The 16,559-nt window shown below is 41.7% G+C and overlaps 1 protein-coding gene across 2 annotated transcripts in view; it reads right to left on the bottom strand.

The window, feature by feature from the left end:
• Nucleotides 1–16,559, bottom strand: part of LOC114161450 (mediator of RNA polymerase II transcription subunit 13-like) — a 28,925-nt gene that overhangs the window by 3,161 nt on the left and 9,205 nt on the right. The window contains exons 4-25 of one of the 2 annotated variants that reach the window (XM_028044719.1): nucleotides 15,978–16,123; nucleotides 14,884–15,081; nucleotides 14,412–14,606; nucleotides 13,445–13,601; nucleotides 13,228–13,335; nucleotides 11,730–12,428; nucleotides 11,076–11,292; nucleotides 10,496–10,529; nucleotides 10,281–10,402; nucleotides 10,095–10,182; nucleotides 9,173–9,363; nucleotides 8,886–9,085; nucleotides 7,084–7,970; nucleotides 6,110–6,274; nucleotides 5,765–5,988; nucleotides 5,102–5,297; nucleotides 4,645–5,020; nucleotides 3,666–3,882; nucleotides 2,496–2,687; nucleotides 2,168–2,391; nucleotides 1,915–2,057; nucleotides 43–201 (exon numbers count right to left, since the gene is read on the bottom strand). In XM_028044719.1, the coding sequence (XP_027900520.1) occupies nucleotides 43–201; nucleotides 1,915–2,057; nucleotides 2,168–2,391; nucleotides 2,496–2,687; nucleotides 3,666–3,882; nucleotides 4,645–5,020; nucleotides 5,102–5,297; nucleotides 5,765–5,988; nucleotides 6,110–6,274; nucleotides 7,084–7,970; nucleotides 8,886–9,085; nucleotides 9,173–9,363; nucleotides 10,095–10,182; nucleotides 10,281–10,402; nucleotides 10,496–10,529; nucleotides 11,076–11,292; nucleotides 11,730–12,428; nucleotides 13,228–13,335; nucleotides 13,445–13,601; nucleotides 14,412–14,606; nucleotides 14,884–15,081; nucleotides 15,978–16,123 (5,138 nt within the window). The remainder of the gene's footprint in view (nucleotides 1–42; nucleotides 202–1,914; nucleotides 2,058–2,167; nucleotides 2,392–2,495; nucleotides 2,688–3,665; nucleotides 3,883–4,644; nucleotides 5,021–5,101; nucleotides 5,298–5,764; nucleotides 5,989–6,109; nucleotides 6,275–7,083; nucleotides 7,971–8,885; nucleotides 9,086–9,172; nucleotides 9,364–10,094; nucleotides 10,183–10,280; nucleotides 10,403–10,495; nucleotides 10,530–11,075; nucleotides 11,293–11,729; nucleotides 12,429–13,227; nucleotides 13,336–13,444; nucleotides 13,602–14,411; nucleotides 14,607–14,883; nucleotides 15,082–15,977; nucleotides 16,124–16,559) is intronic. The other variant, XM_028044720.1, reaches the window with a different exon arrangement.

Genomic DNA, 16,559 nt, shown 5'->3' with positions numbered 1-16,559 from the left:
TTTTAAATCGCACTGAGGTAAGTTTAAGCCTCATCGTCTCACCTGGCATGATCACAAAGGACCCCTGAGGCTCCATGGCGACCAGACAGGCGCTCAGGATGCTGGGCGTGTCGGCAGCGGAGATGCCGCACATCCTACACGTCTCCTTCAGACGCTTGCTGAGAGACTGCAGGTTTGTCCGACTCAGCAGAATGCTCCAGTCTGAACCATAAACAGAGAGAAATAAATATGGGACCAAAGTAAATCACTAAACTTTAACTTACTTTCTAGGTAACTTGTGTATAAGAAACCCAACTGTCATGTTGTTTGGTTCTCGCCCGCAAGTTTGTTGTTTTGTATTGACGTTAGCTAATAAATCCCCTTCATACATACTGGTAGTTGATTTTTAATTATTCATTTCTAACCATGACTTTGTTAAATACACTCTAATGAAACCCCTTGTGGAAAAGTTATAAATAAAAGAGAGTTTACGTTGGTAAATCTGGACATGTTTATAATTATGAACCCCGTTGAGATAAACATATTTTATTTATAACTTTTACTAAACTGGGTTTGTCTTATTGAGATCAAAGATCTCTTTTTATAAGAGACTTGTAAAAGGAGCAGCAACATAAATAATTGATTCAGCACTGATGAGGTAGATCTCATCAATTTAAAACGCTCAATGACTAATTTTGAGTAACAAGATCTTGAATCTGAAGCTCAGTTACAAATTTATTCCATACGTTTGAAAAAGAAAAATTTTATTCCGTCTTTTCCCCCCCATTCAGTTCCTACACTGGAGATATAAAATTGCAAAGTATTCATGGATTGAAGATGGCACATTAAAAGTTTCCTAGTTAAAAGACGAGTCGAATGGGAAGGAATAATAACAAACATGACTTTATATATAAACTCACAGCAGTAAACGAGGAGCTGAGGCACCAAATGAGGCGTTAAATACGCAACAAGGAGCTTTACAATGAGTTTCCTCAAGTTACAAATTAAATTATCTGCTCCCTAGAAGACGATTAAAACAACTACATATTTCAACTGGGGTATCGACTATTTGTTTACTTCTTGGTTTTTTTTCCGTACATCCTGATCTTTCAGTCTTTGAGGTGTTGCAGAACATTTTGTTCAGTCAGGATTTAGAACAAGTAGCAGCTAAAGCTGTACTTGTACTCCACCTAAATGTTTAATGGGACCAGGAATGGATGTGCTGTGCAAGACACGACACCACCATCTGCATAAAAACAAACAGTTGCAAATATCTCTTCTAAAGCTATTTATGTAAATACAGAATCAATATGGGCCCTAGGACAGAACTCTGAGAGACGGCCATTTTTACTGCAGAGGAAGGCAACGCTGAGGAACTAGAGACTAGTTGAATAAAAAATTTGAATAAAAACAACAAAAATAACCAACCATTATTAAATATATTAAAAAAAAAAAAAAAAACAATTAAGAGGGTAAAAAGTAGAGATACACGTACTGGGATAAACTGTCCCAGAAGTTGTTGGGATAAAAGATAATATTGTTGTCTTTGACACCATTTTAAAGTAATATACTAGTGATGACATAATAGTGGTAGAGCTCATTCTCAGAGATCAGTACACTTTAAATTATAATGAACATTTAACATTGGAACTTCAAGAGATTCTAAACATAAAAATAACAAATAAAATTAATTATGACGTGTCTCTAAACAAAATTGTCCTTCAAAAAAAAAAAGGGACCAGTTGAGATTAAAGCACCAAACTATAAGACTTATGTCATATAGTTTTGATAGAAAGAGAGAAAAAATAAATAAATCATGCAAATGATATAAGTTAGATTAACAGATAATATGGATATCGGCCCAAACTTTCACATTGGTGCATCCATATCAAAACGCATTAGATCTTAGGTTTGTCTTTTCAGAGAACAGCGTACCTCTCAGCTCGCCATGGCCCATCCTGCCAAGCCGTCCAATCACCACCCTCCACGGTAGTGATGTCACCTGGACCAGGCCGACACACCACTCCCACAGCTTCTGCAGGCCCACTCGTCTGGCAGAGCTCTTTTTCCTGCGAGCCCTGCGGTCAGACAACAAGCCGTCAGCATCGACTGCTGCGCCGAGATGTACATTTAGTGTTTACAGAGGGCGCACACACACACACACACACACACAAACACACAAACACACCTGTTGGGAACATCGATACTGATGATGCAGGACTCCAGCAGTTCGCCGTGCTGGTCGGTGCAGGACGCCAGCAGCCAGCGCTGGTCGTGGGACAGGCAGTAGCCCACAAAAAGCACGTTGTACTTCTGCGACGCCTCACCAAACGTCTCCCCGAGTTCAGTCTGCTTGTCTTTCACCGGGGCCAAAATGAAGGACGGCGTGTACAGACGGAGACACTCCGGTCGCTGCGTAGAGAGATGAGAAGAAGAAGAAAAAAAAAAAAAAAACAGCTTTCTTAGTTTCTAAAATCAACAACAGAAGTCTCACGCGGAGCCATTAGATCAGTCACCTCTGGGTTCTTGAGGGCCATGTCAAGAGCGAGGCCGGGCCCGAAGCCTGTCAAGGCCTTGAAGTTGGTGGAGTTCGGCAGCGGCCGGCGACACTGGGTGTACACGGAGAAGGCCAACGACTTGAGGTGCTGGCTGTAGATGTGGCGGTCGCCGCTGTGCACCGGCTGCAGCAGGTACTGGCAGGGAACAATCTGAAAGGAATTGAGAGAAAAAACCAAACAAAACACACATCTTAGGAACCTTAAACTGGTCTAGGATGAGAGACATTCCAATCTTTAAACACAATCAAAAAGTTTATGTTGCATAAATTACACTTGAGTTAATCATTGATGAAAAACCGATGGCCTTCAACTTCTTGAAAATCAAGATTCATTCAGCAGAAAACTGTAATTACGTACTGGAGATCTGACACTCAATCTATCCAGTAGAAGATGATTTTGTTAAAGTTTACATCTATAAGGTTTCCTGTACCGTCACATCACAGAGAAGACTATAAAAAAAAAAGATTATAAATCTTTAAAAAAAAAAAAAAAAAAAGAAGCACTTTTTGATTCAATATGTTGCCAAACAACCTTTGGCAGATTTACTGCCAAAAATCTTGTAACTGAATATTTTAGTCATTTATAATTTTACAAGCCCATTAAATTTGACTACAATATTTCAGTCTTGGTTCCCAAACATTTTTTTCCACATCATAATTCCATGTCTTTGGCACTCAAATGAAAACTTGAACATGAAAACTTTCAGTCCCGTTTTGCCAAATGTTTAAACTATCTGTGCTAAAGTTTCCCATGAATTTACAAGTCAACCAGCGAATCAAAACAAGCTCTAATAATCAACCCCTACCCCCATTTATAATTTCTGCTTATTTACATTATAAACCTCTGAATAATAATAATTTTAAAAAAATTACTGACATGAGAAATATTAGCACTAAATGCAAATCTATTTACTTTACTTGTTAATACTGTTGCACCAACACTGAAACCATTAGCTCATACAGTCCTATCTCTTGTGGGTTAGAATCCCCCCCTGGCATGTTGATGCAACTTTGTGTCACCGGTTAACAAGTGGAAGCACCACCTCAATTAGCCACCGCTAATTACTCTCTCCCCCCCCCACCCCACCCCTCCACCCGCTCCGACAGCCGCACAGGAAAAGCACCGTACCTGCACGGAGACAGCGTTTCTGATGTGAGCCGGCAGGAAGGGGAGCATCTCCATGAAGCAGCGCAGCAGGCCCACAGTGTAAGTGCTGGAGTGGACCTCTTTGTCCACGTTCTCGTAGCTGAAGGGGTCGACGATGTAGACCACGATGGCAGGCGGGTACGAGATGGCGTGGGACTCTCCGTCTGTCGGCTTGCCCACTTTGTCCCTCTCCATTGTACTGCATGGACAGAAAAACAAAAACGATACTTGAACAAAATGTCAAAAAATAAATAAATAATTTAAATATTTCAAAAACATTAAGTCGGTAAGTAAACCTGTCGCAATAAGCAATTACTCCCATGATAAATTACAATAAATGATTGTTTTTCGTTGTAGTTTTTTTTTTTTCCCTTTGGATATGTAAAATATCTTCCATTTCCTGTGTGAAGTGTTCTTTACAAATTTTGAGATTCAGAATTCAGCTGAAACCATTAAATTGGATTAATTATGATCAATCAATTACTGAAATAATTGTCAACTAATTTATTAATCGATTAATCATTAAATGGAGAATACAGACTCAACCACAACATAATAAAAAATAAATAAATAAAAAGGTGACTGAGGAATACCCTCAGAGCAATAATCAAGTCAAAACTGTACAATACATATGTTTTACATTTAAGATAAAAAAAAAAAACTTTTGTCATCATGTTCTACCAAAAACTCCTCAAATGGTGTAGTTTAGCTTCATTTAGTTAAAATTCTGTAAAAGAAAAATTATTTTAAAAAACCCATCTCCTATTATGCACCTTTTGCTATCTAATTATTACTCCGTAAAGGAAAAAATAAAAAAGCAGGATGTGCCATTTTTTCCCCCCCATTCGATGAATCGTCAACTAAAACAATCGTTTGTTGCAGCCCTAATAGGAACCAGATACAAATCGGCTTTAGAGAAACCTAGAGCTCAATTAGCCGTGAAATTCGAGCGCCCACGTACCTCTCCTGCGTCTCCGCGGAGACCTGAGGCTGGCTGGATGCGCCGTCACCGAGACCGCCAGCGCTTTGTGAGTTTGTCTGCGGTCCGTTCTGAGTAGTGCTGCCCTGCAGGCCGCCCGTCCCAAATGGCATGTAGGAACCCGGCTTGCCCGAGGCCATTGCTCCGTTAGTTTGAGAGCCCGATGATGAAGACGACGACGAGGAGGGGGGAGGGGTGCTGTTGACCTGTGCAGGCTGGGAAGAGTTGGTGCTGGTAGTGTTGGTGCTCTGGAGTCCTGAGGAGGCGCTGGAAGAGGTGGAGGTCTGCGGGGCGGGCTTGGTGGGATTACGCTGGGACAAGAGGGAGCTGTCCAACGGCAGCTCAGACAAGTCTGGAGCTGGGAAAACAAAAAACTTTCAGTTATTACGTTTATAAACTAAAGTGATGATAAATGTGGTATTATTACTAAATTAATTACCTAAATCATAGCGACACACTTGCGCAAAGAGTTTGAGCTTATGAAAGGCTTCATTATTTGATTCCCTGGCAGCCATCTTGAGGAACCAGTCACTGAGGGGTTGCTCCGTCATGCTCCTTCCTTCTGGGGAGCCGACGGTCAGGACCCCCTCTGGGTGGCTCTTGCAGATGGGTTTGTGTTGTCCCAGCTGGCATGCCTGGACACAGAATGATAGTGGTTGCATTAAAGGAACTATTATTTGTTTTTTATGTCTAAAGAGTAAAAAAATTCTACACATTTTTTTCCAAGATGAACTTGAAGTTTTCAGGAGGTGTAAATGTTAATTTGGCAACATTTTTCGTTTTGGGACACGCCAAAATGAAACAGTGACACCTGCTTAACAATGTACAGCTACAGTATATCAGAGAAAACTGGAACTGTTTTGATGTTTTAAAATGAGACAAATTAGCGTGAATGATAAAAATACTCCATGTCTTAAACTGATAAATAATACTACAGTCTGAAATGTCCTACAACCAGACAAAACAGGAAAATAAAATTAAAAAAAAGCTAATTAAAAGGAGGAAAGTAAAGAAGAAACATCCAGAAAAAATAGGAATAAAACTTAAAAAAGTGAAACCATTTTGACTGAAGGTGATCAATACAATTTCTTTTGATGCGCACCTCGTACATGACGCTCAGGTCTTTGAAAAAGGTCTTGGCTCCACGGAGCAACGTCTGGTTTTCTGGGCAGATGACCACATATCCCACGTCCCTCTGGGAGCCGAAAGGATCCAGCAGCAGCTTCTCCCAGTAGGGCAACCCGAAAGGAGACAGCACCACAAAATCGTACTCGTAACCGACCAGAAAGGTCGGGATGGGCAGAGGCTCGGGAGACTCGTCTGTACCTGTACGGAAGCAGGAAAAAACTAAATATTACTTGAAAATGGTTTCAAAACCACAGTATTATCGTTCACTGCAGTAATTTCTGGAAGAACTTGGCATCGCTGCGAACACGTTTGCACATACCGTACGAGCCTCTCCCTGCCATTTTGTGGAACTGCTGCCAGGTGAGCGGTCCCTGAACGCCCCACGAGCGCACGCCCTTCTTCTGGATGGTGTCCTGAAGCGCGGGCTGCAGGGACAGCAGCACCCGCAAGACGTCCTGAGAGTACAGCTTACTCATGTCTGCAGCTGCAGGAGGAAGACAGGGGAGGGGAGAAACATGGAGGTTTAATATTAAATTAAACAGGAGAAGAAGAAGAAAAAAAAGAGGGAGAATCTAGGACTGGGCGATTAATTTTACCAATACATTGATTTTGTGGTTTTTAAAGGTTTAATTTTTGAGAAGGTGGGGGACTTTGATTTCTTTCCACCAATAAACTGGTTTGGTGAAATTCAGCATGCTTTGAGTCACCGTCTTTATTTGCACTTTGAATTTAAGTAAAAATAGAAGGGTTAGGCTGAGATATGCATATATTTTAAACAAAAATAAAGTCATAATGTTCTAAGAATACAGTCATAGAAATACGAAAATAAAGTCAAAATAATACGAGAATGAGGACTTCTTACAAGAATGAAGTCTTAATATCAGGAGAATCTAGTCTGACTGTATTCAGGAGAATATTTATGGTATTCTCATAAAATTACAAGCCTACAAAGAAAAATAGCTTATTCCTCCTTAAAATGGCTTTTTTCTCATAATTTTAAAGACGTTCTTTTGGTAAAATAATTAATTTTATTCTGATAATAATATGACTATATTCTTGTAATTAAACAAAAATTGACTCCAATACACAGAAGTAATAAAAATAAGACTCTTTTTCAAAAATATTTTCTGTCATTTGTCATTTCTTTTCTAGAAAAGAAAGCAAAAAGAAATTTTTTTTTATTAAAAATCAGATGCAAGGAATGGTATGAAAAAAAAAGAAAAAGAGATTTCCTTTTTAAGCCAAACATCGCCTGAGTAGAATGTAAAACGAAAGGATAAAAATAAAACTCACATTTGCATTTTGGCCACTGATGAAGGCTGGTGCTTTTCACCAGCGTTTCGTCCACTTTGCCTCCCGACATGTTGTCCATGAACTGCCGGCCGTGCTCCAGCGCCATGTAGCAGTCGTTGTAGCAGTCCCTCTCTTCCACTCTGAGGAAGGAGCTGGGGGCGGCGGCGGCGACTGCGACGGCGCTCGGCTTGGGCCACTCCACGCCCGCCATGGGCGCCAGCGGGTTGGTGCACTGGTCCTGCAGCAGCAGAATCAGCTCATCTGGCGGCTTCTCCTTCAGACTGCCCCTCAGCTCCTCGAAGCGGCGCTCCGTGTCGCGGCCGGCGTCCGAGCCGCGCCCCACCACGTCCAGCTCGTCCTCCAGGAAGAGCCCCGCCGACTGGCCGAAGCGCCGGTTGGCCACGGCGCTGAAGCCGCAGGTGCACGGGTACTGGTCCTCGCCGTTGTCCTTGAGATAAACACCCACGTCGGAGCCGCGGATGTTCATGTTGCAGACGCACACGCAGCAGCTGTCGAAGTTGCAGTCCTTGAAGAGGTTCATGACCGACTCGGAGAGGATGAGCGTGACGTAGAGGCTGTGGGCCTCCGGGATGGAGGGCACGGTGGCCGGCTCCACGGAGCTGAGCGGCCGGCAGGTGGAGGGCGTGGACGCCGGTGAGTAGAGATCAGAGTTCTCATACTTGAGCGAGCCCTGGACGCTGGAGGGCCCACGCGGCGTGCGGGGGGTGCGCGGCGTGCGCGGGGTGGGCACGGAGAAGCGCGGCGTGGCCGGAGACGGCAGGATCCCTGGGCCGCTGTTGCTGGGCGGGGCGCTGCCGGGCAGGAAAGGCGTGTTGGTCTGAGGGGTGAAGGGCTGGTTGTAGTCCGGCTCTACGCTGGGGACGTTACTGCCAACACAGTCAGACGGTCAGAGATTATACCCCCCAAGATAAAACTCAAAAACTTTCACGGTGAGTTTTCAAACTTCTCCAGCACCACACTTTGGAGATTAAAACAAAACATATTATTTAAAAAAAACAAAACAAAAAAAACTTAATTCAATATTATATGATTTTATTTAGACTTCATAATCAATTTTACTTAATGTTTTGGTTTATATTTCCGTTTTCGGCTGCTATTTTTTATTTTGTACATTTTTTTTTTCTTTCACTTCTAGTGGGAAGTGTTCTTTAGGAAGTGAAAGTTTGTCAGTGAGAGGTCAAACTTCCATTATTGTGCCATTATCAATATAGCACTTGAAATCATCTGTCAAAAATCATCAGTGTGACAGGCCGATTTATTATTGTTAATAATAATGTATTTTACATTCCACAGCAGGATAAACTAAAATATATAACATTTTTATGTTTTGAAATGTTTCTCCCTGTCTCTCACACACTAGCACACCTGACTGCTCTGAGAACAAAAAGATAAACAAAAGAAAAAAAAAGAAAAAATAGTCCCAAAATTTAAATTGCATTGTAAAAAAAAGAAAATACAAAGAAAATTACAAAAAAAAGGTTCTAAAAAATGTTCTTGCTACATTTTCTGACATTTAGCAAACAGAAATAATTTTGGTAATTGTGTTTAAGCAAAAACAAAAAGGTGTAGTCTGACTTCAGACAGTTAGAACAAGATGTGTTTGTCTTTTTATTAGGTGTATAAAAATATCCGTTTTCAACCGTAAATAACACTTCATTACAAAACCAAACCTTGAAAACACCTAAATGAAATGCAAACATTTTCAAGGATTTTAGGCACCCATATGAACGCTGAGAGGCCCAGAACTTGAAAAACATGTTCATTACGTTCGAGATCACTACCTGTCTTTGGTGAGGAGGCTGACAGTCGACACTGGAGGCATCAGCTCCATTTTTCCCATGGTCCAGCTCGGCGTGTACACACAGTCCTCTGGCAGTTTGACAGGCAGCAGACACTGGCTGGGTAGCGTCTTCAAGGGGGCGTACATATAACAACCGATGATAGACTGACACGTCTCTGGCTTGTAGACGAAGGAAAAATCCTGAAAACGGAAACAAAAACATAAATGCTGGCGCAGTTCCGTTTTATTCGCCATTGCATTTGTTGCCGGGGGCGTCAGGGGCGGCACCTTTATCTCAGACGGCTTGGGGCTGCAGAACCCCTCCTCCACCTCGATCTTGAAGTGGCTGCTGAGCTGGCTGCTGTCCAGCAGGGCGAGACCAGCCCCCGTCTCCAGGCCATCCTTGGTCCCGGAGTTCCCGGGGGAGTAGCCGTTTTGATCCAGAGAGGGTGGGGTGGGATACATCATCATCAGGTCTGCTGAACCCACACAAGTGAAGACATTAATGAGTAAAAACGACAGCGGGGCGACGCACGATGATCACTACAGCAATGACATTCTTCCCCCCCCCGTTACAAATAAACTTTAATGCGTTTTATTGGCATCTCATGCGATTGTCTTAGCTTTACCAAAGCAGAGATTCCTTAATAATTTGGATTCATCCCCTTTAATTGTTTTACCGTAAATAAAAATTTTATTTAATTTTAACTAATTGCCTCCAGGAACCCCCCCCCCAAAAAATCACACATCTGAGACAGTTTAAAAATATTCCACAATTCAACCAATCATCGAAAAAGAGGAGGGTGTGTCAAAGGAATGAGCGTTAGCCTACGTAGACGAGATCCGGAAAGCCCGTTCCCAAGTCAAATTAGCAATCTGTCGCACGACTTTGGAAAAATTACAGTTCACAGGTGCTTTCCATCAAGTCTGCTACGAAGCTGCTTTGCAAAGAAGAATGCAAATAATACCAGTTTCTAGGTGTGAAATGCTAATAGACACACCCTAAAAGTCTTGCAGCTCTATTTGTTCAGTATCTGATTTTTTTTTCTTCCCCATTTTATTTTTACCACAAACAATTTTCCTTTTGCTTTCCAATTGGAAAATAACTTATATTAGTTTCTCACACAAAATCCCAATACTATGCATTAAAGTTGGTTGTAGCACCACGACAAAACGTGAATAAAAAGCACTGAATGGTTCGTCCACATACACGACGACAAGGGATCCAGGCGTTCTGGTTTGGGTTCTTTAAGGTTGGTCTTGTCGTCGTTACCGGCTCCAGCTCTTTTGGATCCAGGCTGAAGAAAAAACAGCTTGTTTTTTTTTTCCCCCACCGACAAGCATCAAGCGATTTGAAATGGCATTCTGGAGCAGAGGAGTACTTCCTCCAACTCACCTCTTGCTCATCTTCGTCAGAGTTAAACATTTTTTCTAGGTCGCTGAGGGACACGACCAAGTCCTTCTCGTGAATGAGGCTGGTCGAGGCTGAAGGTTTGCAGCTCGACTGGCCCTGACCATCTGCAAAGTGGAACAGATTGCAGGGAAACGTTAAGCAAGAACACTCTGAATACCTCGTTTAGGTGAATGTTCAGTTGTAGGATTCTTTCTCACCATCTGAAGAAGTCGCCGTTCCTCCATCGTCCAACTGAATCCAAAAAAAGACAAAAATCATGAGAATGATTCAACTTTCCAACAGACCCTTGTTATCATTTTTACACTTTCATGATGTGTTATGACTAAATCTGCATATAAACATTTACACCTGTCATTCACAGAGTCTGTTGAAAATCCCTCTGTTCCAGCTAACAGTAGCAGATATTCATACCAACAGATTAAGATGAACGATATATCGAAACTAACATCGGCATCGGTTCACATTAATAGTTTTAACATAAAACCGGTCTGATATTTATTTCCGTTTGCTTTTGGAGGCGGAGTGGAGGTTAGTGATGTCGTATTTGCTCAGTAATATGACAGTGATAGTGATGCAGCAAAGGACTGTGGGTAGTTTAAAGCAGAGAAGCAGCGGTGGAAGCAGCGGTGAAAACAGCGATTTGGTCGTTTTTCATCAAGGTTTCAAAAGGGTAGTAAAACACCTACATATGATATCAGCAAATATCGGTTATTGATATCGGCCCAAATTTTCAGATCGGTAAATCCCCAACAACCCAAATAGGATTGATGGACCCACCTTCTGCTTCTTGTTGCCGTCCTTCTCAGGTCCGACCTTGTCCCTCTTCTCCGTAATGCTGAACTCGTCGTCTCTGTCTACGAAGGCGTACGGGTCGGACTCGTCGCCGTGCTCTCCGTCGCCCGCGGAGGAGCCGAGATGGCTGTTCCTCCGCTGAGCGTAGGTCCTGACCAGCTCCTGCGACACTTTGAGGGGATGCGAGGAGTTGCACATCAGCCTGAGAAGAGAGGAACCGGGGGGATAAGCAAAGGCCTTCTGCAAGTTTCAGCAAGTCACATTTAAGACTTTTAAGACATTTTTTTTAATGCCAACGAGTTCAATTTAAGATTGTAAAAATATGGGGACTCGTTGGGGGATGATGCTGGATTACAATCAAGAATAGCAAAAATTGACATTTCTGCAGCGTATTTGTGGCTCTTGGCAGCAGCTTCTCACACTGCATATGGCTCTCTACATATTCGAGAATATGTGAGATTATAAAGCCCTGCAACAACACATTTAATAAGTTCATGTTTTTTAGTAAACCAAGACATTTTAAAGCCTTAATTTTAGATGTACGAATTTAAGATCCTTAAGAAGACTCTTTAAGGATGCACAGACGCTCCGTTTTGATCTGTTCTAATGCGCGTCAAGAGAAGAAGTAGTAAGGCTTACTCTGTGACGGACACCACCGTTTCCGAACTTCCTGACGAATCATCCCGTATTTTATCCACGGGTAACTGCGGCGTCAAGAAGTTGGAGGTTTTCTTCCTGGGCAGGTTGAAGTACTTCCAGGGGTTGTGAGTAGAGTCTTCTCCGGGATTTATCGCCGAACCAATAAACACCGTGGGCTCAAAGGTCTCGTTGTAGTTTGAGGGATAGGCCGCGCTGTCCGGCTGCGGCTCCTCCGTCGAGCCCTTCTGAGGCATCAGGCAGGGCTCCATGGAAGGCGGGTAGAACGCCTGGTGGATGGGCGTAGAGGAATTCTTGGCGCCGCTTGGCGTCAGCTCGCCATCAACGTGGTCGCAGGGACGCGGGCTGAGAGGAGGGGGCGGCGGCGAGCCAACAAGGTCCGCGGGAGGGCCGTGCGCGTGCAGGGAGGGGGCTTTGGGCGGCGCCGTGTCCGCATGGTGCAAGCTGGGGTACGAGCCCTCTTCCTGCGGCCTCGGGCAAAGTCTCTGGGTCTGCGGCTCCATGGACTGCTCCTCGCTCACCGAGTTGCGGTGGTGGAAGGGCGTCTGCGGCCTCCGTTGCTGCTTCTCGCCCTTCTCCAGCTTCTCACCCAGCTTGTGCTTGGCGGCAGGCTGAGGCGGCTGGCCCGAAGACGGCGGGTGTCCTGAGGTACTGCTGGATCGCTGCTTCTGGTTTTTAGGCCTGCGTAGAAAAAAATAATAATAATAAATCAATTGTTTATTTATGGTTGAACAGAATAGAACAACTTTAACCTTTAGCAACTAATAAGTAGCTAGCTGGAAACTAAAAATTACAACCTTTTTCTGATCAATAAGAGCACCATAAAACCTACAGTGCTTAGGGTGGATGTTGTTATTGAGGGTAGGAAACTAAATCTAGACCCGCAATTAACAATTATTTTTTGCAATTGATTATTCTGATGATTAATCGGATAAAAAAAAACAACATTGGGGCATTCTGCAGATTTTCATTTAACCACTTAAACTTATTTTATACAATATTTAAATTACATTAAAATATAAAAAAGAATTCTTTTTTTAAAACAAAAAATAAAAATTGTTTGGCCAAAGAACAGTAATAACACAAAATTTCATGAGTGTTCGATTTTTAATTTTTTTTTTTTTTTTACAGAATTTGAAGCAGACTAAGCCACTTTAGTTCTGGATACAACAATCACGGACAAAGATTTTTTTTTAGTTTTAAATGCTATTATACATTTCTAATGTATAAATTCGGCCTAATTACTGCTCCGAATATTTTATTATATATATTACAATATTCGCTGATTATTTCAATAATCAATTAATCACAATTGTTAAAGTAATAACTAAAACTTTTATTTTTGAAATGGTATAATTTTTACACAAACGATCATTCGGGCTTGTAAGAGAGAAAAGTCCAAAATGTGCAACAAGAAGGCTAAACGGTACCTCTGTTTGAAATGAATAAATAAATAGCGAGAGGTAAATGTTTTTCCTACCTCGAGCAATTGCACGACGGCCTGTGAGTCGGTTCCACAAAATCCCAGAATCCGCTTCTGTCCGGCTCCTCCTCGCAGGTTCCGTTCGTCAAGGTTGTAAACTTCCTCCTGGTAATCGGAGCGGAGCCACATTTTCAGCAAAGTCAGGACAAAAAGAAAATAAATCAGCCGGGAAACGTTCGTTCCCTTTACAGAAAGGGATGGTAAAAAAACGTACTTGTTCCCTGCTCGGTTTATGTTGTACTCCTGCCACACGGTTTTCACCATCTGGCTGGAAAGCCTGCGAGGGATTTTTCCGCCGTGAAGAGTGTTGTTAGAGCTGTAGCAATCAGACCCTGAAGACATCTTCAGCCATCTCTGGGCAGGCTGATAGTCTAGTGGAAGGGGGAAAAAATAAGAGCAACAACGTTAACCTGGAGAAATTTAGCTTAGAAAGAGCTTATAGACACGTTGCAAAAGCAAAAAGACCTTTAAAAAAACATTTTTTTTAAAAAAAAGAAAAACTAATGCAGAAAAATCAAAGAACAAGTCAAAACCACTCATTTTCTTTGTCTTTGGCCACTATGCTGTATAATGACCAGTATGATGTATAGTCAGTCAGTTGCCATAGCAACTGACTGACAACAGTTCCATTAGTGTGTCAGGATTCAACGCCAAAAAACACAGAAATATTTTCCGCATAAACCGAACATTCAGTCCATTACAGTCTCATGTTTTCAGGTTTGATGTTTATTTTGCGATTACTATTAAGTGATTGTTTGAACAAATCGGTGGTTGATTAGATAATTTAAATACCTGCTCTACTGATGATCTGTCAGAGTTGATGTGTGGGTTGCCTTTTTATTCTTTAACTGAACCAAAACACACCAAATTCCACAGCACATCTACATGGTTAAGGTTGTCAAGGTCAAGCTAGCATCGCTTGCCTCTCCCTCGCCATTTTTCTTCCTTAATTAAAACTTCTTCCTGACCTTGTCATCTAGTTGTTATAGTGTTGACAATTAGCAGAAAAGCACTGTGTCCCTGTTTCCTTTATACATCACATGTTCATTTAAAACTTAGCGTGTTGCGTTGACAACTTGACAGCTAAAACCCAATGCTAGTCATCGCCGCAGAGTAGCGTTTCTGCCCTCCAGTGCTGTCGCGCACATGTGACGTCTGTAAGGTTGAGACGTGAGCCGAACCTGTGTGGGCTTCTTCTGGCGACGTGGGCGGAGTCAGAGTGACCGAGGACATGGCCGAGTCTCTGTGAGCCGCCTGACCCTGGTGAGCACCGCTCTGCATTCCCGGAGTGTTGGCCGAGCCCTGAGGGACCACGGCGGGGAGGTCCGACAGGGGGAGCAGCACCAGGCAGGAGGGATACACCATCCTGACTCCGGCTGGAACCAAGCACATTTACCCATTTTTTAAAAAAAAGAAAAACTTCAAAAACATACTGACATAAGGTGCTTGAATGAAATTATGTCGTCCATCAACATCATTTGATTTTCTTAAAGTTGTGTAAAAAAGTCCAAGTTTGAACAAATTTATTTCTTTCTTTTCAAACTTTTTTAGTCTTTACAAAAAATTAAGTCACTGTAAAAGGTTTTTCTGCGTCTTACCTGCTTGCAATCCTGCTGCCCATCGGCGCCTTATAAAATAATTCTAAAACCTTACCGACAAGGACCTCCACAGCAGCCAGGGAGTCATCCTCCCAGTCTGCATCCTCCATCTTGTCTTCCGGAACCTCCTTCAGATTGGGGCAGATGGGATAAAACTGCCTCCACTCCTCAATGAGCTTCTGCGTCGGGTGATCTGACATCTTGAAAGCTTGACTGGTGAGCGTCCCGTTCAGGCCGTACGGGCTGAGGATGACTGCGGGGGGCGAAGATTCACAACACGTTTAAGATACCACGCCCCCATCAAAATTTTCATTTTGACATGACATATGACAGACTCAAATTTCTAGATGTTTCCCAGAAGTTTTACAACGTCCTGAATTTTTGTGTACAAAATATTGACTTAGTTGGGGTGTATTGTTGCCAAAAATATCAAAATAACACAATTTATCTAATTCTCATTTAAGGAGGACATTAAGAGGTCATTTTGAAATTATTTTGAACATTTAAGCAGATTCTGCAACGAGGTAAACGGCCTACTTAAGTCAATATAAAACAATATTTAAGATTGAATTAAATTAATTGTGACTATATATTTTTTAACCGGTTGGAATATTTTTAAACAGGGAAACTTCAATAATTTCTTCTCAGAAATGATTACTAAAATCTACCTAAAATAAAAAAGAAAACAAACTAGCAAAACTAATTTTATAAGTTGCAAATGTAGCATACTTCTGTTAAAAAACAAAAAGTTTGTGATTTTGTTTGGCAAAGCAGGACTTTAATGCACTTTAAACTTTAGGCACTTTTAAAACCTTGAGAAACACTTAAAGCATTCAAAAGAGACTTTATGAACTCGTATAATGACCGTGTCTTAATGTCTTAACCACATGTAATAAGAGCAACAAAAAAAAAAAGAAAAACTGTTTTTTTATTTCTGTATGACATTTTTGTCAAACCTCATTGACACAATCAATTGACCAAAAAATGGGACCCTTAAAACTTTCAAGAATTCTGATTTCTATTTTTGAAAATAATGAAAAATAATTTAAAAAAATATTCATTACTACAGAATGTTAAACTTACGCTCCAAACATTTCCAGACTATGTGCAAAGCATGTAAATAAAACATAAACTTTTGACTGCTCCCACCTTGCAGGGGGCTGGAGCTCTGCTGGGCGAGGCTGAGATGCTCCTCGCCAAGTCTCTGAAGAGGCTGATGTTGGGCGATCTCCACGCTCGTGCAGACATTGCTGTCGCCATGGACGAAGAAAGTGAAGGCGCAGGACAGATGCTCGCTGCAAAGCGAAACAAAGGAAAAGGAAACATTAACATTTAGAAATGTGAGCCAACAAATATGCAAAACATCAGTTCTCTGACCAAGGGACCAGAAGCTAAACATCTAATTGTCACTTATTTCATCGGGAAATTCTAATTTAAAATGTATAAAATGAAGGCTTCCCCGCTTGTTTTTGGACTGAATTAATGTTAATAATGTATTAATTGTCTAGAGATTGTAATTAAGAATTAATTTTAATCACAATAGCCTCTGCAGGATGACTGGCAGGCCAAATAATTAACCATTCGTTTATTCTTTAAATAATTTCAAACTAAGACCTACTATTTTTGGTCTATAAAACTGTCAAACATGTTAAAATTGAATAAAATTGGTTTAAAAAAAGTCAGGAACTATTATACAAGTACAAAAACATACAAAATCTTGCAAGGTATGTA

Source organism: Xiphophorus couchianus, chromosome 18 (genome assembly GCF_001444195.1).
Source record: "Xiphophorus couchianus chromosome 18, X_couchianus-1.0, whole genome shotgun sequence".
NCBI lineage: Eukaryota > Metazoa > Chordata > Actinopteri > Cyprinodontiformes > Poeciliidae > Xiphophorus > Xiphophorus couchianus.
This window is presented reverse-complemented; position numbering and strand designations above follow the sequence as displayed.